The sequence below is a fragment of the Astatotilapia calliptera genome, chromosome 6 (assembly GCF_964374335.1).
Source record: "Astatotilapia calliptera chromosome 6, fAstCal68.1, whole genome shotgun sequence".
Classification (NCBI taxonomy): domain Eukaryota; kingdom Metazoa; phylum Chordata; class Actinopteri; order Cichliformes; family Cichlidae; genus Astatotilapia; species Astatotilapia calliptera.
The window spans coordinates 11,757,696-11,780,699 of NC_137427.1; the positions used below are offsets into that span (position 1 = coordinate 11,757,696).

Consider the following 23,004-nt stretch of genomic DNA (forward strand, 5'->3'; position numbering starts at 1 on the left):
GCACGCGTTTCTCTGTGCGTTTGTTCGTGCTTCGATAAATTGGAAGTTTGTGCAGAAAACAACAACAACTGGGTTTTATCCTACATGCAGTGCCAGCACGTCTTATCTTATCTGGCTCTATAATTTAAAAAAAAATTTTTTGAGTCTTGTAACATACATCAAATGTTGTTTGATGTTAATTGACAAAGAACAGACAACATTCTTGGGAGTTGGGGGGCGGGGGTGGTTGCTGGACAGATGTAATTTTCTGTTGCAGCAATGCACGCACAGAGTTTGAAATGTTTGTTATGAAAATCATTGACGATGGCTTAGTCTGGAAAAATGATATGCGAAAGGAGACTAAAGAGGAAGAAACTTTAAGATATCCTGCCACGTAATTTAGGTTGGTCAGGTTCTTAACTCTGTTAGATGTCTAGGTATATGGCTAAGTGTTTACAGCATGAGCATTGTGGTGTTTTTGTATGTGTGGTTGTAGTATGTGTAGCTGTCCCCAGCTGAACCCTTTCTGCTCCAGGCAGCTGGTCTGAATAAATCAATAAAGCCCGTTGAGCTGCATTGAGGCTTAGAGTACTGGTGTCAGTTTCTCCCAGAGTGCTGCCTTTACAGAGCCTGTAGAAGATCAATAGACAGACACGTAGTAGTGTGCTGCCCTTAGAAAGCAGTAGATACTCATACCTTTGAATCCATGCGCACAACTATCAACCTGCTGTGCACTTTACTGCTGGAAAACTTCATCTTTTCACTGTCTGTTATATCAAGCGTTTAACTCCCTCAAGGTTTGTTTTAGACTTTCAAGCACGCTGTTGACAACGTTTGAAATCTGAAATGGAAGAAGAAAAGGAATGTGGATTATGCCAGGCATTGTGAGGCTCAATGGCCTTCAAAATACTCTAGGTCGATTTCACCATCTTTACAATCTGTGTGCCGCTTGCTAGTGCCTGTTTTTGAGTTGTCCGTATCTTTGTCTGTAGCATGTCAGCATTTTTGTTATGAAGAAGGCATGTTGGAGTAAGAGGGAAATTCACAAAATAGATGTTTGTCTATCTAAACTCTCTAACTTAACCAGTTATTAACACTGGTGCAGTTCCTATTAATACAAGTGAAAATGTCTCCTACTTATAGATGCAGATGGAACACAAATTTTCAAAGTTTCCACCGAGACCACTCTTGTTTACCGGTTATGTAATCAGATTTACTGACTGGTTTCTCTGCCAATTCAGTACAGTTGGAGTTTTCTTGGTGTCAGACTGATGCATCTTAAGGAATTTCTTGGCTTCTCATCTATGAAAAATGAAAGTGTGCTACTAAGCTTGTGGGCCAACTGCCTCCAGAAGAGCTTTTAGCCTCATTGACATAGATTCTGGGCACAGGCTTTTAAAACCTCACTAGGGTGATGAATGATATGTTTCCAAAAGGCATTCCCTCATTTGGTGTTCTGATGCAAAGAGTGCTTTCTAGTATTGCAGTCAGAAATCTTCTTTAGTTGAGGTCAGGTTACGAAATGTTGATTGCGCAGTGCAAAGCATTTAATTCACATAATTTTAATCCACGAAACCATCAGTCATTGTGTTTCTTAATATTTTTTCCATTATTTGGTTCCGATTTAGGCTCGTTGTCTAAATGATCCATTTAAAACAATTACTTGGATATATTTCCTGATAATCTGCTGTAGCTGAAGTCCCACGTCACTGTTGTACAAATTATTCATACATAAAGTAACACCGATTCTTGTAGTTGAGTAGCACAGGGTGAGGACACTGACTGGTTCAAGGGCCCAAAATAAAGCACAGGACACTCGAATGATTAAATTAGTTTAACAGAATGATTTTTATGGTGATAAGAAGCTTAATAACAAGTTTTGGTGAAACTGCAACTCACATCTGTTGGTTCGAATCTCTAAATAGAGAATTTTTGCATCTTACAGTGGATTAAAACCCTATAAAGCTATTATACATCTAATAATAAAATTAGTTCAGCCAATACCGTTATCAGTTGGAAGTTTTCTTAAACTTTTATCGAAAGCAACAGGTTAGAAAAAGAAATTGATACCTAGGTATTAGTGTCAGTTGTACCAATACAGTATCTGTTACGGCCCCAGCTGGGCCTGCTGTGATTTTGACTCTGCGTGGGTGTGTCCACCGTCTCTCCCACCTTAGGTGCCACGCTTTTGTGCAGCTGACTCTACTCAGAAATTAGGCCAGAGTACTTAAGGCCAGAGAAAGGCGAGCTCTAGTACCAGAGAGTTTGTGCAGCTTGTGAACTGTGTGTGTGCGGCTTTTGTTTGCTGGCCAACTTCTGGGTTTCGTTTTTTTAAGAGTACTGGCTATCAGCTTGTCCGTCTCTTTCATTTTAATTATTTATAAATAAAAAACTTGAATAATTTAGCTTTACTTTACACCATCCCTTGGACTTTTTAGAGGAACGTAAAAATTTCGTATCCACATTTCGCTCCATTAGACTAATTTAATAAAAGTACAAAAACTGGAGAGAGTTGAGTTAACTCCCTGCAGGAGGACTGAAAGGGATGGAAATGTGTGTGTGTGTGTGTGTGTGTGTGTGTGTGCGTGCGTGCGTGTGTGTGTGTGTGTGTGTGTGTGTGTTTGATAATCTTCTGTAGCACACAGACCAACTTACAAACACTCCCACTCAGCATCAGACTGACGCACGAGCTTTCACATATAAACTGGATGCTCATCAGTCACACATATCAGACTGACACATGGTTGCATATCTTCCTCTTTTTTCAGTTAAATGAAAACAGTACATTGGCATGCAGACAGATCACGAGGAATTTCATAGAACGAGCACTCAGATCTTTATTTCAGAACTCTTGAATAATGCTTTCGTTCCTCCCAAGTAGAGTAATTGACTGTACAATAGAGTATCTGTCAGAAATGTGATTTCTTAGGGCTGTACAGATTCTCCAGATCCACAGCTTGGTTCGTAGCTCAATTCTTAGGCCAGAATTACAGTTCATACCTCAGTTTTGTTTGTTTTGTTTTTTCAAGAACAAAACAGAAAAAAATCTAACATCTATTTTTATGACAGGGATTCATTACTTCATTACTGTGATGTATCCAGTTCAGTCTTCACCTGAAATGATTTTTGGAAACATTAAATCTTTACTACATGTGTATGAAGCATGCAAGCAAGTGTTTGCACATAGCACATGCATGAAGCTGCAGGGACCACAGAACCCCTGAAAAGGTCTCATACATAGCTGAGCTAGGCATGCGCTGATAATAATGTGTATTTGTCCTAAGAGCTCTTATCTTGCATACCTAGAATAGCACTTATGTAGAATAAATGATAGTTTATTGAAAACATATCTTTTTGCAGGCCATCAAGTTCAATTTTACTAGTAAATAGTTCACATTTTAATGATAGTAACTTCATCAGTCAGTTTACAGTAGAGAGCACACGACCTGTTATAGACCATGTCACTGTAACCCTTTAGATGCTCTTCCAGTCACCCCCCCTTGCTAATATGGTTAGCGTCTTTAGCTGTTTGAACAATGAGGCCAGTTAGCCAGGTTACTGTATGTTTGGACATGCTGATAGTAGCTGGCTATGGGCCATCTCTCTAATCCACTGTTTGTATATTTCCTTGTTGGCTCTTCAGCGAGGTGAATAGGCCTGAGCCGTGGGCTGATATGCAAACACAGTTTGTGAAACACCCAATATTGCATTACCGTTGGCTTGTCAGCATTTGTGTAAATCCACTAAGCATGGATCATGTGTGCTTGAAGAGTGTGTGTCTACACCTAGCCGTGATTTTTACAAGTATAAAATTTCCTCCTCAAATGCCATTAATGGCTAACGGTCAGCGTTGTGCTGATCGGGGAAGGGAGGGTGTGTCCTTAGCGCTTCCTTGTTGTACCCACACACCTAAAACAGCTACAAATGACTTTTTTTCTGCCCTTTCATTATTAAATTAGTTTATTGACAAATCAGTTACAGACCTGCCTGAATCATCAGATTTTTGGTTACATCTAACAGTGGTTAACATTTAAAACCCAGGTGGATCATCTCAGTACATACCACCATAAAAATGACTTATGTCAGCAGTTCATATTCATATTCCTGAACATGACCATCTGTTTGTTCATAATGGCGAAAGAAATTTGCCCAGAGTCCATATTTTCAACATAATCCAGTCCTTTTTTATCAGCAACATGTGCAGTGGTGCCTCTCAGGGAAATAGACCCTAATTTAAAAGTTACTACACCATTTTAGTTTATTTTTTATATGTAAGTAAGAAAATTTGCTTTCTTTGGGAATTCAGAGGCACATGATGACTGGTCTTTACAAATTCTCGAGTAATAATTTAGCAATTGCAAGCCACTGCTGTTAGGATTGTGTTAAGTGACACCGCTTTGAAGAAATTATCATCGGTTGTGCTCTGCAATTCACTTCTTTTTAATCTCACTCAACCAGTAAAGTGAAAGTTATGCTACTCTCCTCTAAACTGCATTGCTTTTTGTTCTCTTGTTAGAACTGAAAACCTACCTGATATCAGGGAGGAAGCCGGATCATGATGTGCAGTGTGGCTGTTCTCAGATGGCACTGCCAGGCGAGGATTTTGAAGGAGTCAGCCGCTCCTCCTGTCCTCCGACCCACACACCAGACCTCATCCCTGGAGGGGCGAAAGCCGCTGAGCCTCTGCTGCCACACCAACCACCTGACCGGATTGGGGTAAGAGGACAACCACATATGAGGAACTCAAACTGGCATTGATGCTTGTTGTCCTTCTGATGAATGCCTCACTTAAAGCAGTGGCTCTTATACTTGTCATATCAAGAAATGGAGAATACTTCTCACTCTGCATTGTTTTAATCAGGCATTAACAATAAAAAGGATTCCCTTGGTCAAATCCTTTTTTTTCCAGCTCTGTGCCCCAGCAGTCAGAACCACTTGTCTATAGTAACATACAAAACTGAAGTACAGGCTGGGCCATTTATATGGATACACCGTAATAATATGGGCATGGTTGGTGATATTAAAGTCCTGTTTGTGGCACATTAGTATATGTGAGGGGCAAACTCCTCAAGATGGGTGGTGACCATGGTGGCCATTTAGAAGTCGGCCATCTTGGATACAACTTTTGTTTTTTCAATAGGAAGAGGGTCATGTGACACATCAAACTTATTGGTAATGTCACAAGAAAAACAATGGTGTGCTTGGTTTCAACGTAACTTTATTCTTTCATGAGTTATTTACAAGTTTCTGACCACTCATAAAATGTGTTCAGCGTGCTGCCCATTGTGTTGGATTGTCAATGCAACCCTCTTCTCCCACTCTTCACACACTGATAGCAACACCGCAGGAGAAATGCCAGCACAGGCATCCAGTATCCGTAGTTTCAGGTGCTGCACATCTCGTATCTTCACACCATAGACAATGGCCTTCAGATGACCCCAAAGATAAAAGTCTAAGGGGGTCAGATCGGGAGACCTTGGGGGCTTTTCAACTGGCCCACGACGACCAATCCACTTTCCAGGAAACTGTTCATCTAGGAATGCTCGGACCTGGCACCCATAATGTGGTGGTGCACCATCTTGCTGGAAAAGCTCAGGGAACGTGCCAGCTTCAGTACATAAAGAGGGAAACACATCATCATGTAGCAATTTCAAATATCCAGTGGCCTTGAGGTTTCCATTGATGAAGAATGGACCCACTATCGTTGTACCCCATATACCACACCAAACCATCACTTTTGTTGCTCCAACAGTCTTGGAGGGATCCATCCAATGTGGGTTAGTGTCAGACCAATAGCGGTGGTTTTGTTTGTTAACTTCACCATTCACATAAAAGTTTGCCTCATCACTGAACAAAATCTTCTGCATGAACTGAGGGTCCTGCTCCAATTTTTGTTTTGCCCATTCTGCAAATTCTGTGCGCCGATCTGGGTCATCCTCGTTGAGATGCTGCAGTAGCTGGAGTTTGTAAGGGTGCCATTTGTGAGTAGCTAATATTGGCAGAAGGGATGTTCGACTAATGCCACTCTCCAGTGACATCCCATATGGAAAAGATATATATAAATCTTATAAAGTTTGCATCTGTCTTGTGTGAAACTTGTATGGAAAGCATACAAGAGTGAAAACAGATATAAGATCCCTTGAAAAATTATATAAATGAAACTTGTATGGTTTGGATACTTACTAAAACAATATATGAAAGTAATGAGAAAGTGGCCACTTTCATGAGTAAATCATGTAAGTTTTTACTATTTCTTTTCCATATGGGATGCGGCGAGTGCTATGCTGTGGGCTCTTGTTGAATGAAGCTAGGACAGCCACTGATGTTTCTTCATTAGTGACAGTTTTCTTGCATCCACATTTTGGCAAATCCAACACTGAACCAGTTTCACGAAACTTAGCAAGCAGTTTGCTAACTGTAGCATGGGAGATGGATGGTCTCGTAGGGTGTCTTGCATTGAAATCTGCTGCAATGACCTGGTTACTGCGTTCACCAGATATCAACACAATTTCGGTCCGCTCCTCACGTGTTAACCTCTTCGACATGTCAATGGCTGTGAACAAAGAGAAACTTGTAAATAACTCAGGAAAGAATAAAGTTACGTTGAAACCAAGCACACCATTGTTTTTCTTGTGACATTACCAGTAAGTGTGATGTGTCACATGACCTCTTCCTATTGAAAAAATAAAAGTTGTATCTAAGATGGCCGACTTCTAAATGGCCACCATGGTCACCACCCATCTCGAGGAGTTTCCCCCTCACATATACTAATGTGCCACAAACAGGACTTTAATATCACCAACCATTCCCATGTTATTACGATGTATCCATATAAATGGCCGACCCTGTACTTTTGGTGCATTATTGAACCAGTCAGTGATGAAGGGAAGCTCATTTTGAACAGGGGCGATCGTGGCTCAAGAGTTGGGAGTTTGCCTTGTAATCGGAAGGTTGCTGGTTCGAGCCCCGGCTTGGACAGTCTCGGTCGTTGTGTCCTTGGGCAAGACACTTCACCCGTTGCCTACTGGTGGTGGTCAGAGGGCCCGGTGGTGCCAGCGTCCAGCAGCCTCGCCTCTGTCAGTGCGCCCCAGGGTGGCTGTGGCTACAATGTAGCTTGCCATCACCAGTGTGTGAATGGGTGGATGACTGGATGTGTAAAGCGCTTTGGGGTCCTTAGGGACTAGTAAAGCGCTATATAAATACAGGCCATTTACCATTGTGTGACTCACACAGAGTTATTTTGTCTCGTATTCATTGCTAAGTCTTAATTATTAGGGGGATTTATTATAAAACTGAAACACTCCAGCTCATCATTTCACTTTTACTTAAACTTAAAACATACCAGTGCGCACAGCTCCATCATATATAATCTGATGCTGTTATTGCACAAGCCGCTTCTGTATGATATGTTTAATTTGTCAAAATCTCCCCCTGCTGTCTTTTTCTCTCTCCAGCCTCCCTGTGTGTTTCATAACACGGTCCTGTCTTCAGTGGCAGAGCAGGGTGATGATGTGGCTGTGCTGAATGGCTGCCAGGAAGAGCACAAGACTAGCAGTGCCAAGGTACAACACGCACACACGAGCAACGACAGCATCGGTGCACTTGTCAAGCACTCGATTAAGCATTTGTCTCTAAAGCTACTTGACAGTCATGCCCCGTGCTTATCGCTTTTTGTGTCCTTTCTTCTTTTTCACCTCCGTCGTCTCTCCTCTGACTCTGGTCCCTCTGTCTTTGTCATCGCCTTTATCTCATCTACTCATCACAGTTTATCCCAGGTCACAGCCCCAGGGCAGTCAACGGCCTGCTGAGTCCACCGCTGGAGGAACCAGTGCGGGCCAGTCAGAGTTCTCTATGTGACACGGGAACTGGCACCAGTCTCGGCATGGCTGGGGGCACGGGGGCAGCAGGTACAGGCATGGATCACTCTGCCTTGATACAGTTGCGTGCCAAGAACTACAGACAGAAGAGCGACGCCCATTTCGTGGATGTTATAGGGGAGGACAGGTGAGCAAAGTGGTTAAAGGTGGAATTTATGATCTGATAAGGGTGACTAATTATGCACCCTTATCACTTTGGCATTGAATATGATGCCATGTTTTCATAATTTTCTAAAGGTTTATTAAAAATAAACCTTTGTACTGAGGGCTCGCCTCGCCAGATCACAGAGATAAACGCATAAACTCCACACACAGAGTTCTCAGGATGCTCTTAAAGATGAAATGCAAACATCGTATGATTACTTGAGGACTCAAGGGTTTAATGCTAATGTCGTAGCAGTTGTTTCAGACTTACAGTTTGTTTGTTTTGTCCTGAATCACCAGATGAGTTGTTACAGTTGTTGCATTTTTTTCGCACAATAAAATAATAAGTGAACCATTTGACTTTTTCTGACCTTTTGTCGTATTTTTTTTCCTTACTCTGATCTCCAGTCTAATGAAGGATTACTTTTTCAAACCACCCATCAATAAGATCAGTCTTAACTTTCTAAAGAGCCCTCTGGAAAAAGCCTATCGGAGCAGCTACAAGGAAGAGGTACACACAAGTACACAAACACATTTTTCTACTCAACTGTTTGATGATCCTACCAGCGATTGTGATTTTAACACTCTTCGCTGATTAACTTGAGGCTTAACTAAAAATAGCACTCAGCAGAAGAGAGGGCTTCCTACGTGGATAAGAAAAAAAGAACCACCCAAAAACCTGAACTGTTAAAAAGCAGAAGGCAATAAGGAGACGAATGACAAACAGTAGTGTCCTAATGCATCTTTTGAATCTGAGGCAGAGCGTTTGATTCTCTCTGTGTCACTGCGTGCTTGTCTCTTTGACCGATGGGGTGGAGTTGTTGTAAGTTTTTCCTTGTACCCCTCTTGTTTCCGAAATTTTATACCACATGCTCTCTCACACAGGCACACACACACAGGACCAGTTCCAGTTGGCCTGCATTGACCTCAAAGTCTTGTAGCCACCTGGTGTTAAACCAGTGTTACTACAAAAAAACAAAAACCCCACAACACTAGGATCACTTCACGCAAAATGTCTACAGTATGTGATCATAAGAGTTTGCATATGACTATGACTTTTGGGTTTAGCTGTGAAAATATATTCAGTATGTAAACATTTATATAATATTTATTATTTGCTAAAGCAGCACAAGTTTTAGTTTGTGCATTCGTGTCTAGAAAGAATTGTTAAACGATTGGAAGAATTCAGGGGATTTTTGCATTTGTAAAAAAGCTTCTATTTGTCGCTTTTACTGTCGTTTTGCACCCCCCCTTTAAGGATGAAAATAGGATTTAGTTGGGGGGTTTTAACACCCACTGAAGAAGTGTGATTAATTTAAAAATAATCTGGCAGTTTACAGAAGGCAGTAACATTTTTTTAAGTTAAATCAGATAAGGAAACCACGTAAAAACAACGCAGATCTGGATACGACTGCTAAAAAAAGGTAAAATAAATATTTTGGAGGTTTCATTGTGTCTGTACTTTGTTTTGCATTTAGATTTACACATTTTAGACCTGATTGTAAAACATCCATACATTTATGTGTGCATTGCAAGGTGTGGGTGTAGTTTCTGTAAAAATGAGCAATTGCAATTACTCTTCCCATTTAGGTCAGAAACATGGTTCCGGTGCAGACGTTTGCAAGCACTACCTTCAGCTCCTTATTGGATGTCCTCCTCAGCTGTTTTGTCTTCCTGGCCCTCACCCTGGCCTGCTTTCTTCCACCTCTCATGAGCTCATCCACTCTGGCTACCGCTGCCCTGGCCTTGGCTCCCCTGGCTGGTCTGTTTGAGCTGGCCTCCTTGGTGCTCTCCATACGGTGAGGATGTTTAGGCAGCTGATGCAGATGGAGAGTGTTTGTGGGTGTTAGTGAGTGTGCACACATGTTGTATATCAAAAATGTTTTGACCGATATGACAATAAAAACATTTGTATAACATATTTTATAACGTAACACATTCATTGTCTCAACATTTGACCTTTTTACAAAACAATGACAAGGCCTGGCGGGATAGCGAAATCGCTCAAGTGTTATTTATACCGTTGCTCTCGGTGCGGTTCCAGCTGGGCGTAAGAATACGCAATTGTTTGTTTTCAAGTCGAGTGCTGTCACAGTCGAATAAAAATCTGTATCTCTTGGGCTTCAGTGCCACAGAACTGAAACTACTGATAGACCAACATGCAGGACTGTGGCTTTCCACTGAGAATAGCATGAATTGTTTTACACTGTTTTATGTTTTATTTGGCTTCCACACCACGGATAAATTTCCCCAGTCAATTACTGGCTTAGAAACCGGCACAATGACAAACTCATACCAGGCTAAAAGAGAAAAAAACAACAACTTATCCTTGGATTTTCCAATACTCTGAGTAGTGCTCGGGATGTGTTTTCTTGTGGTACTTACTTTAATGACTGTGCATGGAGAGTATTTAAAGATTAATTAATTTTCACTTATTGTCTTGCCTAAATGGGCAATAAATCTTCATCTTCTTGCTGTGACTTGGACAGTGTTATTGTTTTAATAATGTATCATAATTAAGGGTAATGAGAATCTGCTGCAGTTTTTTCCCAGACTGAGCAAGGATTGAGGAAGTTAGAGGAGAAGAGGCGGCGTGTTTTTCTCTACTTTATTTTCTGTCTAACTTTGATATTTTTCAGTTATGGGTTAAAGTTTTTGTTCATTCTGATTTTCATTAAGACAATAAATGATTCCCCCTTCTCTTCTCCACTCCTCTCGTGCAGCATGGCCTTCTACTTGGAGGAGGTGATGAGCTGTACTCACTCCCTCCTCCTGGTAGTTTCTGGCTGGGTCTCTCGTCACGTGATCGGCGCCGTGTTGGTCTCTCTCCCTGCCATCTCTGTCTTGTCCCACCTCACTTCAGGCGTCCAGCCGGAACCTCAGGTAAACACTAAAATTAAACTCTTGAACAAAACTTCTTAAACATCCCAAATATCTTTTGGTTCACAGCCTCAAAATATTTCACACATTTCTCATCTGAAAGTATCTCAAGGAGAAGTTTAAAGTAAAAATGTAACCCTACTAAACTTGCACCGTCATAGTTGCTGCTTCTTGGTATCATTCAGAGAGATTGCAGTTGACGCTGCTGCCAGGACTACTACTAAAGATGCCATGCTGGGACTAATAGTACTTGTATTGCTGCTGATTTAACTGCAACTACTGTGCCTCTGTTGTCCCTGCTTTTGGAAGTATCCTTTGTAGCTGTAATGGTTTACTCTGACTGTTATCTCTAAGCTGATTTGAAACTCATCATGGTCTAAAACAGCTCATTAGCTGGTGTTAACCCGTTATAGGACCACTAGAATGAACACGCATGGATTTTGGCACCAGAAATGTCGACTTTTCTTCTTTGAGTCCTGCATGTGTGAAGATTGAGTTGCGCTTGTTTTGCGGTGTTTTAAGTCAAGTGCATTTCCAGCTCTGTATACGTACGAGTCTCGTATTTCATGTTGGAGCCAACGGCTGCTTGCAAGATGTGCATTGGTTTCATATCTTGTTTTTCCAACACCTGATGTCTTTATCCATTTCTCTCCCACCCTGCTCACTCTCTCGCCTCAGCTCTCGCCATCGCTTCAGGGCTCGCAGATCAAAGCGACAGTCTCAGGGAGAGTTGCTAATTAGACATGCAGTTTTCTGGACTTTAATGCCTTTGAAGATGTTAAGGCCCAATAACAGTGCTGAGTGAGGGTTGTGGGGTGTTAGGGTGGGGTGGAAGGGCATGACAGGGAGAGGGGAGGACATGTGTAGTGATGAGCTGGGAAAAGATCTTATCTTGTCAATGTAATCGTTAACAGCAGAGGTGTGGACTCGAGTCACATGACTTGGACTCGAGTCAGACTCGAGTCATTAATTTTATGACTTTAGACTTGACTTGAAAAAATGTTCTAAGACTTGTGGCTTGACTTGGACTTTTACACCAATGACCTGGGACTTGAATTGGACTTGAACCGGTTTACTTGAAAAGACTTGATATTTTACCCCAAATACAAAATTTAACATGCATATTATATAGAGATTGAAAATGTGACGTCATTCACGGGTAGAACCGCAAAGGATTCTGGGAACTCGTGGCAAGCGGTACTAGCTCACGCAGGCTTTCAATTAAAATCAGTTATACAGCGATAAAAAGAAACACAAAAATGTCAAGAAGCTGTTGTATTATTAACTGCAATAGCCGGTCACATGACAGCCACGGGAAGCCGACGGGTAAAGAGATCGGTTGTTATCGGATTACGTCGTTGAAGAGAAATTGTTCAGCCATGTTTCCGAAGTAACAAAGAGGTGACGGATGGCCTGGATTGCAGCCATTCAAAGATCAAATATAACGTCCCAGAACACTCCAGCTCACAGGTTAGTCTGCTCCAAGCATTTACACGAAGGTCAGTGTTTTTTAGTAGTTAATACGTCATTTTCATAACATAATTAGTGATATAGGTTACAAGCAAGTCTGGCGCTGAACAGAAATGGTCGCGCTATGCTCCTTTATTTATTGTGCATAAATAGTGAATTGTCCTGCCACAATATTGCGTTTCGCTTCTGTTATTATGGTACATTGACAAAAACATATACTTTTATTCACAGGATAAAACAGGTTTTTTTGTATCACTAATTGCCCAGTACGATTACAGCATACAATATTATTGTCACTGCTACATTTCTGTGATGGGTACCAGAAATTATTTCCACTGCTAATTAATTACCGTTGAGCTCAAAGGTCCTATTAATAAACGGTTAATGAATGTGTATTTATGACGACAATTTGTGAGACTGGTAAACTTATGATACGTACGATGGTCTTTCGTTCTACACGGTGCATTTCAAGGTCCTGCACCCATCCGTCGGTAAACTGTACCTGGGCTTGTTGCAGTGACCTGAAGTTACTAAACTTCATGAGTGTATGCACTCACTCCAAGAACCGTATGATTATAAATATGCATATAAATATGCTACAATGAGATAGCTGACTTCATCTAACTAGCAAATGTTGTACAGGCTACGTTGGTGATACAGTTTTTTTTAATGTGTATGATATTTTTGTCATGCGATTTTAAAGCTGGTCCTACAACCGCATCCAAGAATAACATGCAGCTTATCTCAGAACTGTCGGTGAAAATTATTCTTGGAGCTAGGTTTAATTGAGCTGCATTTTAAAGAGGTGCAATTTCACAATTTGTGTATATTTTCTAAGTTCACTATTTTGTCATGTGTTGAGAAAAACACAGATTTTAAAATTACATGGTCTAATATTTACATTTAGCATAAAACTGCAACATTATTTTTTCGTTTTTTTTTTTTAAAGACTCGAAAGGACTTGAAATTCAAAGTTTCAGACTTGTGACTTGACTCGGACTTTTACACCAGTGACTTGAGACTCGACTCTGACTTGCCTGACATTACTTGAGACTTGACTTGAGACTTGAGGATAAAGACTTGAGACTTACTTGAGACTTGCAAAACAATGACTTGGTCCCACCTCTGGTTAACAGCGTGAAAATGTCCCCAAATTCATTTTGCTGTCTGCATGTTTTTGCATGAAAAGAGCTCTGCGTGTTTCTAAGAGCCTAAATCACTATGTTTTAGACTTTTACAAATCACATTATATTTCATTTATGTTGCTTTTGAAATTCAGGCTTAGACCATTAAGACATTTCCGCAAAACTATGACAAAAAAGCTCACTTTATTGGGTCAAGGATCCCTTTACAAAGCTAAACCTTATGGACAAAAGTACTGGGCCACACCTCCTAATCACTGGCTTCAGCTATTTCAGGCCCATTACCACAGGTGTAGAAAATCAAGCCCCCTGGCCATGTAACCTGCTTTGGCAAACATTTGTGAAAGACTGTGCTGCTGTGAAAAGCTCCCTGAATTCAAGCGTGGCACTGTAATAGCATGCTGCTGTTGCAACAAGTCAGTTTGTGAAATTTATGTCCTCTTAGATATTATATTATGAACTTTAAGTGGTATTATTATTGTGAAGTGGAAGTGTTTAGGAACCACAGCAACTCAGCCATGAAGTGGCAGACCATGTAAAGTTGAAGAGCAGGGTTGCTGAGTGCTGCAGACTTATCAACATCAGCACAAAAACTGTGTGCCGGGAGTTTCACTGCATGCGTTTCCATGGCTGTTCAGCTACATGCAGGCTTTACAGCACCAAGTGGCATAAAGAAAGCCACCACTGGACTCCTGAGCAGTGGAAACATGTTCTGTAGGGTGACAAATCATGCTTCTCTATCTGGCACTCTGTCTGACGAGTGAGTCTGGAACGTTCCAGCGAAGGGGACTCTTAATGCCTCAGCTTACCAACACATTTTGGACTGTGCTTAGGTTTTCTCTTCCAGCATGACTCTGCTTTAGTGTAGATGGCCCAACACTTGCTCACGTGGTGGATTTCAATTTGAGATTGAATACACTACAGTTTGTTCAGTGCTAAATCTTCAACATTGGTGAAAAACTCATTTTGACAGCATTGTTTTGAAATCCATCCAGTTATTTTCATGCTATATATAGAAGTAATCCCTTCAAGCCAAAGTGCAGGTTTCAGACTGCACTAAACACTGTTGTAGACAGTTTTTACCCCTCAATCTTAAAAGGTTCATGGGGTATTGTTACTGTTGATACCCAAGTTTGTGAATATGACAACTCAAGGTTGAGGTGATGTAGGATTTTTAAATTCATCCCTTGGGTGGACCTACTAAAAATCTCAAACAAGTTTGAATCTCAAGGACCCTGACCTAGAGTTCAAGACCAGAGTCAACTTTTCTCAAAATCGCCTGGGATTTTCAAATTAAGGTGCATCTACCAGGAAGCTTTTTTAAATTTTATTTTAAAATTTTTCCTGCTCTTGGCTCTATAAGAAGTCAGTGACAGAGGATATTCCTAATAATGCCACCTTAGGCTGGGAATGCAGCAGCACCACAGCTCCACCCGCCTGCTGTTCTAATCGTTTGCAAGGACCAGCCAATGAGAACAAAGCTAGTTTAAAGGAAGAGGTGCTAAAAAAACCTTGCTTCACAATGTGCATGAAGTGAGGTGTCGCACCACAGCCCAGGTTAAGATGAATAAGGATCATTTTGAAATCAGAATCATGCAAAGATACTATAGTAAGGTCCAAGAACAAAGTACGGAGAAAATTGGAAATGAGCAAAATAGAATCCCTTTGATTGTCGTAAAGGTCTATTTGTGACAATAAACAAATAAAATGATTCATTAATTTAAAAAAAATGTTCCATGAAATTATAGAGCTAGTCCTGAAAACTGAAAGTGTGTGTGCACTTATTCCCTGAATTGCTCTTGACATTTTAGGATATAATATTGCAGTTTTGCTGACACAATCCAGGGAAATACCAAGGAAATGGCAACAAGAACTGTAGAGAAAAACGTTTGCCGTGGGGGAAATGGGAAGCTAATTAATTCAATTTTATTTATGTAGCAATAATTCACAAGGGTAATCATCTTAAGGCACTTTCTGGTTGCAGTTATCTGAACTGAACTGTAGTACTTTGATCCAAAAACCTTCAAGCTTTTATCATATTTTATTCAATAAGCCTATGGATTGTCTTTGGGCTACAACATGCTGGCTTTGGCTCTGGTGGTGAAAGATGTAGTATGATGCACTTGTGTTACACAACATAACCACTAAGTGCTTAAACAGAAAACCTGGATTTTACAGCTGAGGAGTAGCCAGTATTACATCATTACATCACTACGTGCTTAGTAGGTGTTTTTATAGCACACGCTTCAGTTGAATGTGCAAGAATTCTTTGTTGCTGTTGTATTTGCTAAGACATTCGAATAACTAGCTTTTGTTTTTCCTCAGGTGACCGCGTTCCTGTGCTGTGCCACCATCCTGGCCATCATCCAGTTTTGTAACTTCTGTCAGCTGAGTTTCTGGATGCGCTCAATCCTAGCCACTGCTACAGGGGTTGCTTTGCTGCTGCTGCTGTTGTGCAGTCCTCTGGCTGGGGAAAGGTGAGACGCTAACTGCACATACACACAAACACTAAGTGCAGGGTACTCTGTGGGATGCTATCATGAATCCCTATAAAAGACTTAAGTAGTCAAGGTTAGAGTAGGGTAGAGCAGTGATTTCTAGCCAGCCCTTATTGTAAAACAAATTTGCACCTTTTGTGTTTAGTCTGTAGATCTCTGCATATATTCACTACATATAATCCTCAATGTACAATGTACTGACTGAAATGGCACAGTGTAAGTGGAGGTATTCCACATTTTCTCTCCAGAAACAGCAGTTCAGATCGGTGAGAGTCAGCGGGAGAATAATCAATGTGTTTTGATAGAAAAGGGAGAAGTCTTCTGTTAGAAACCGATGGAGACTTTTGCGGAGGGGAGAGCGGAGAGCTCGGGTGAAGTGTAGGAGTCATCCAGAGATTATTCAAGCATTATTCAGCTTTATTTCAAACACGGCACCTGTGTATAACAGCTAGTGCTGGGCGATATGGAAAAAATATTTATCACGATATGAATTATTTTATATCACGATGACGATATATATCACGATATACCACCTGACCCGTGGTCATCTGGAAAGTACGCAGTCTGTAAACAGCGAGCGCAGAGGGTGCAGTCTTTGTTAATGACATGGATGGTTACGCTCATGTAGGGCTGCGTATCTCTGCTCGTCCATAGGTCAGTCGTCAAGGCATAATGCACGACACTGCAAACATCCGTCTCTACTTTGGCCCGGCATGCGTCATATAAGCGAGGCAACTCGACTTATAAGGACTTTTATGAGGTCACGAAAGCTGTCCTTCTCAACTACATAAACAGGGGCCATGCCTTTACAAATGTAACACGAGACGGCTCCTGTGATTTGTTTATGGCGCTGGGACGTTTTCTTATAAGGGCCTTGTGTGAAAGACTGCTGTATCTTTGGCTAGCTATAGTTTTTCTTTTCCCAACTTGCTCCTGTCGTTCCACAACTTGGTTTAGCTCGGATTTTCTGGATTCTTGAGCATTCTTTTTCGTGGACCTTCTGTAGGTGATAGGAGAGATTTGTTGTGTTGCCATCGGGTGCAGGAATAGTTTTATAGTATAGCTTGCAAATGGGCGTCTTCTGCTCCGTGTTGGTGCTGTTGAACCCAAAATGTAACCAAATCACAGATGTACCCCCTCTTTTCGGTAAAAGTGCTTCCTCTTGGGCTGCCTGTGTAGCTGTCTCTGCCTGTTGCATGTCCGGGCATGAAACTGCAACCTGTCGCACATCCATCGTTTTGAGTTACCGTAAAGCATGTCGCAAATCCGGGTGCACGTAAAGCAGCACCATGTCGCAAAACCACAAGACGGAGTTTCTTTGCGAAAAATATCATTTTTTCATACTTTATTTTCTCTTGCATAAAGTTAAGAGTATGTATAGTGAGAAGACAACACTAATATATTTGCCACAGGCTTTTTAATGGTATATTTCATGTAATAATTTATAAAATTAGGTTAGAAATGATAGAAGACAAATGGCACAATAGACACTTTTCTATCATCGACACGATATATATTGTCATATCGCCCAGCACTAATAACAGCTGACCTGCAGGATGTAGAGAAGAGCATAAAAGGTTATTTGCAATCCACCCTTAATGAAGCTACTGCAGCTGTGCCTCATCTGTAAATGCACACATTGCTCTTGCTTTTTTCTGCATGCTTCCAATCCGAGTCGCATTAATAGCTGCACATTTCATTATATTATGTGATTGATCTGATGGAGAGGAGGGAAAAAAGCAAAATACATGAGGGAGTTTGTGACATTGTGGGCATCTGTGTATGCAGAGAGACACCGCAGAGGCTTTTGTGCTCCATTATGAACTGATCTCAGTGTACAGGATTAAAAATCTACGGCGCAAACTGCTCTGCTCGCTGTAAAAACGTAACTTTGCTGCCTTTAAAACATCCATAGCATGCATGCATTTTGTATTTGCAGTGAGATGACTTCTTCTCAGTTTCAATAAAATGCCACTATTACAGAGGACCAGAAAGATGTGGGACTCAGATCTAAACATTCAGGACAAACGCTCAGTAAAGAGCTACAGGAGCGAGCCAAAGTTTTACATGGCGCTTCCATGCCAACCATTCTCTCGTGCCAATTATCACTCCGATAATATCTCCCCCTGGCATTCCAAATTAACACTTTGAGCTGCAACTATCACCTCCACACCAGGCACAAAAGAAGGCAGGCTTTTTCCTTTCTTTGTTTTTTTTTTAGCACTTTATTGCAGTTAATTGCCTCCTGCTGACCTTTTTAAATAGCATTTGTATTGTTAATTTTAAATGCACTCACCTGCAAAATTTGCACTTTGGGAAAAAATACATTTCTAAAAACAAACAAACCATCATGTAACCAATAGAACTACAAAAATTATTGCAATTATTGCTTTTTAGTCTCAAAATTAACACTGAACTTCTTTAGTACATAATAATAATTCCTTTTTTTAATGCTAAAGAAAGAGGTTTGCATTGGTGCACTAGAGTCTGCCCGGTTTGTTTGTGGCTCAGATTTCAATTGGTAGTTTTTAAGCACGCTACCTGTAGCAGATTCTGCAACAGAAATAAGAATATCTACATCATATGCAGGAATTCAAATATCACTCAAGATCCAGTGAAGCAGTTCATCAGGAAAAATGTCTTTCCTCAGAATAATTTATAATTCATTTGTTTTGTGAGCTCAAGTACATTTGCTTTCTTTCTGGAAAGGCTGTGATCAGCTGGCCTGTGATGATGCTATAGAGTTTGGGATTTTTAACCACCCATCTACTATTTTGAAAATAAGTTAGCATATCGCTAGTTCGCCAAATAATGATGGGGTGATGTTACTTTTTGATTTCTTGAGTATCTTCCTGGCATCAGCTAGAAGGAACCCCATACTATAGCAAATGAAACATGATCCTGCTTGATATTGTGGTGCATTAAGCCACCTATCGTATTTAATTACTCTGTAATTGAAGATATCGAAACACCATTTTGGCTTGTTCTGCCCACTTTAACCCCTGATTATATGCTGTCATGCATGCGTATTGTTTGTGTTTGTGTGCATGTGTGTGACTGCTCCTGACTGGTCTTCTGACTGACACCACTCTTGTGTCTTTCAGCTCGAGTAATAACAGCTTACCAGTTCAAGGGTGAGTGTCTCCGTGGAAACAGAGGGGTTTGATTGATGACTGACATTTGAAGGGTTAACAGGAGTGACTGCTTTTTTTTCTCTACTCATAACTACAGCTCTCTCTAGCTTTAACCTATGCTCACACGGTCATGCTTTTTATTCTCCTATCCATCTCTCTCTCTTCCTCTGTTTTCCTCTTTGTGTGCTGCAGTAATAATGCCTGCAAATGCCAATAGTGGTGGAAATGACTCATGCAGCTCATGCTGGCTTAAATCTTGTATGAGGGCTACAACTAAGCCTTAATCAAGGCCGCAGTAGAAAAAAATGAAAGTAGAGAACTGTTTCTTTGTATTCTTTGGTCTTTGTTGGCTCCTTTTCTGGGCATTCACGATACACCTGTTTATATTACAGTTGGATATGTAAACTTCAACATTGCATTTTTTATTTTAGTTTTATCAGGGGAATTACAAAAACAAACTGAAACAGAGAAATTCTCCGTAATTTTTTCTCTCTCCTTCAGTGATGGATAAGTGTGGGCCACAGCCTTTTACTGTGGTTACACTGAATGCCTAAAGTATGCATTTTACTTCTATTATAATCAATGGAAGTGGCTACACCAGACATGAGAGTATGTGGCACGGAGATCATCTTCTTCTTTTTTTTTTTAATCTTTGTGTGAGATGCATGCAGTTATTGTATACAGACATGGGTCATAAAGCGTTGGTATGTTTTATGCAAGAAAAACTTCAGCATCCACCTTTGCCAGTAGCCCAGCAGCTGGTTGTTACTTAGCAACTTAACATTAAAAAAGTCTGGGGATGTGGGGATAGAAACACCTCTAGACCGTTGTTAGGTCAGCTATTTTGAAGTTTTATGCAAATTCACTTTAATTTACATTTTCATCAGGACATAAAACTGCATGTATAGAATCACCAGTCAAATCTGAGTTAAAAAGATGAAAAAAATGTTAAAAAACGTATATGACTTTGCCCAAAAATAAGGTTTTAAAAAGCATTTTCCCCAGGATATTATAGTTAATAGTTATGCACTTACTGGCCACTTTATTGGGTATACTTTGATAGTACTAGCTTGGATAAAGGGATGGGCACAGTCAGCAAAAATAATAGGTAGGCTGTGGCATTTAAACAGTGCTAAACTTGTACCGTGTGAAGAAGAGCTCCCCACACCATTACACCAACAATCTGAATGTTGCAGCAGAAATTGAGACTCATAGGAAGGCAAAGCTGAAAACAAAGCACCTCTTGTTTTGCCTGTTACTCACATAGCCCTATGCAAAACAATCTCTGCAGGTGTGGTTACTTAAAACAAATACTGTGCTGCACACCTGCTCTACAAACTGTTCCCATGCGTTATACATTCAATGTATTCACAGAGTTTGTGTAAGATATGACACAGATCACACACAAGAAATTTTTTCCCTCATTCTTTCGTCTTGATAAAATAACTGAATTTCAATTGTACATCAGAACATCTCGACATCATCAGTTCACATGTTCTGCATTGAGGTGATGATGATAAATAACCCCTCAAATAATATTACATTGAGGATAACTTTTCTTATTCTAGTGCTAATTACAGTTTTTAGCTAAAGTGCATTATCAGATAAAATTTACCAGGCATAACTCCTTGAATTTTCTTATCTGTCACATAAATCCATAAAGTGATTGGATGAAAATCACTTTCAATCAGCCTTCATCTTCTTTAACTCAAGTCTAGTTTCTAAATCTTCCAGAATTAATTAAACTGCAGATAAACAGTGGTTGGGAAGTTATAACTGGCTGCTCTGCAATAAATCAGAATTTTAGTGCAAGTCCAAAATTATACTCTTGCTCTTTGGCAACGTTTGGACTCTTAGATTCTTAAATCAAATTTGATTAAGGCTAAACCAAAATTTCCCAGCATTACTGCACATTATCTGGATTAAGCACATGTAACTTAAAAACTGGGCTAAGAACTGCAAAATATATGTTAAAACTTTATTAAGATGCTATGTCGTAGATTCTCCAAGAAATGGCTGCAGAAATCGCCTTACCATCTTTTGTCTTTCAATTCTCATCTGATCATTTCTCCCATATGTCCCTCATTCTTTTCTGATTCTCCCATCATTTTCTTCCACAGACCAAACACCTCAACATTGATTGACGGCAGTTCAGAAAATGGTCCTAAGATGTTTTCTGACCTTTTGATCTCAGAGGCCATCCTGGCCTTCTTCTTGCTTCTTCTCCTGGTGTGGTTCCTCAACCGCGAGTTTGAGATCAGCTACCGTCTCCATTACCATGGCAACGTCGAGGCTGACAAGCACCGCACCAAGATCCAGATGATGCGAGATCAGGCTGAGTGGTTACTCGGCAACATCATCCCCATCCATGTCGCTGACCAGCTCAAGGTTTTGTTGCCATTTAAATGAACTATTAAACTTGAACTTAATCCTCTAAATACTGATCAATAAATAAACATTTTCTTGTTTTTTATTCTTTGTAATCAACCATTATTAAGCAAATTCTGGCTAAATACAGCAGTAGTAGTTTTATCAGTTAATGAGCAAAAAATGGCAGTTGTGTTCATTTACAATGAAATCTAAATTCACCCTGAATCTCATGTATACACACGTTCAAACTATTGACTACAGTTGAAGATAGTTCTCTCTTGTGAGTTCATTATAACGTGAGCCTCTTCTCTCCATATATTTCAGGTGACCCAGAGCTACTCCAAGAACCACGACAGTGTGGGTGTGATCTTTGCCAGTATTGTGAACTTCAGTGAGTTTTATGAAGAGAGCTACGAAGGTGGAAAAGAGTGCTACCGTGTCCTGAATGAGCTGATTGGAGACTTTGACGAACTCCTTCGCAAACCTGAATTCTCAAGCGTGGAAAAAATCAAGACAATCGGGGCCACCTACATGGCTGCGTCGGGACTGAACGTCGAGCAGATGGCTGAGAATGAATCGGATTCTCCGCATGCTCACCTCATGGCCCTTTTCAACTTTGCCCTTGAGATGATGGGAGTCCTGGATGATTTCAACAAGAACATGCTAGGCTTCGGGTTCAAGCTCCGCATTGGATTTAACCATGGTCCCCTGACGGCAGGGGTCATCGGCACCACAAAGCTGCTCTATGACATCTGGGGAGACACAGTAAACATTGCCAGTCGCATGGACTCCACCGGCGTGGAGTGTCGGGTGCAAGTGAGCGAGGAAAGCCATGCTGTGCTCAGTGCCATGGGTTTAGAGTTTGACTATAGAGGTACTGTGAATGTTAAGGGCAAAGGTCAAATGAGGACTTTCCTTTACCCAAAAAGTGGGGAAAGTATATACCAGGATCAAGCGGAGCAGGCTGTCAGAATTGGACCCTCGTCCGTGGTATTACCTGCCAGTGAGACTTCAGTTGCCCAGCCTGTGGCTGCCCCTTCCACCTCTTCCACTCCTCCCTCCTCCTCTCTTTCCACACTCTCTACTCAACCCCAATATGCTGTAAGGCCTCCAGAAGTAGGCCCTGAGCCTGTCTCAGTTAAGCCCACAGAAGTGAGGGAGGAAGGATATAGGGACGCTGGACAGCCCCCTGCCACAGACGTTCACACCCCTCCTCATTCTGAACTAGGCCCAGAGCCCAGTTGTACACAAGGCCCCTCCCAGGTGCAGCCAGCTCCTCTCGCGCTTCAAGAAGAGGAGGATGAAGATGAGGAAGCGAATGAGCTAACTAAACTCAATGAGGAGTTTTATGCTCGCCTCTGATCCCTTCTGTCTCCTCCCGCTGTCTTCTATTCCTCTTACTGCCCCCAGCTGCTGCCTCCCCAGGACTGATTACCGATGTTGGCGGGATGTCTTTTCCTTTAAGCAAGTGTCTTTGGCATGGAAGACAGACTGGTCACGTCAAAAACAA

General features: G+C 41.0%; 1 protein-coding gene across 2 annotated transcripts in view; it reads left to right on the plus strand.

Annotated features, from left to right (window-relative positions):
- Window positions 1-23,004, plus strand: part of adcy9a (adenylate cyclase 9a) — a 41,611-nt gene extending 18,607 nt beyond the window's left edge. The window contains exons 2-11 of one of the 2 annotated variants that reach the window (XM_026170301.2): window positions 4,496-4,695; window positions 7,434-7,541; window positions 7,745-7,983; window positions 8,409-8,511; window positions 9,591-9,799; window positions 10,724-10,883; window positions 15,818-15,969; window positions 19,095-19,124; window positions 21,245-21,512; window positions 21,819-23,004. In XM_026170301.2, the coding sequence (XP_026026086.2) occupies window positions 4,496-4,695; window positions 7,434-7,541; window positions 7,745-7,983; window positions 8,409-8,511; window positions 9,591-9,799; window positions 10,724-10,883; window positions 15,818-15,969; window positions 19,095-19,124; window positions 21,245-21,512; window positions 21,819-22,856 (2,507 nt within the window). In that variant the 3' untranslated portion in view covers window positions 22,857-23,004. The remainder of the gene's footprint in view (window positions 1-4,495; window positions 4,696-7,433; window positions 7,542-7,744; window positions 7,984-8,408; window positions 8,512-9,590; window positions 9,800-10,723; window positions 10,884-15,817; window positions 15,970-19,094; window positions 19,125-21,244; window positions 21,513-21,818) is intronic. The other variant, XM_026170302.2, reaches the window with a different exon arrangement.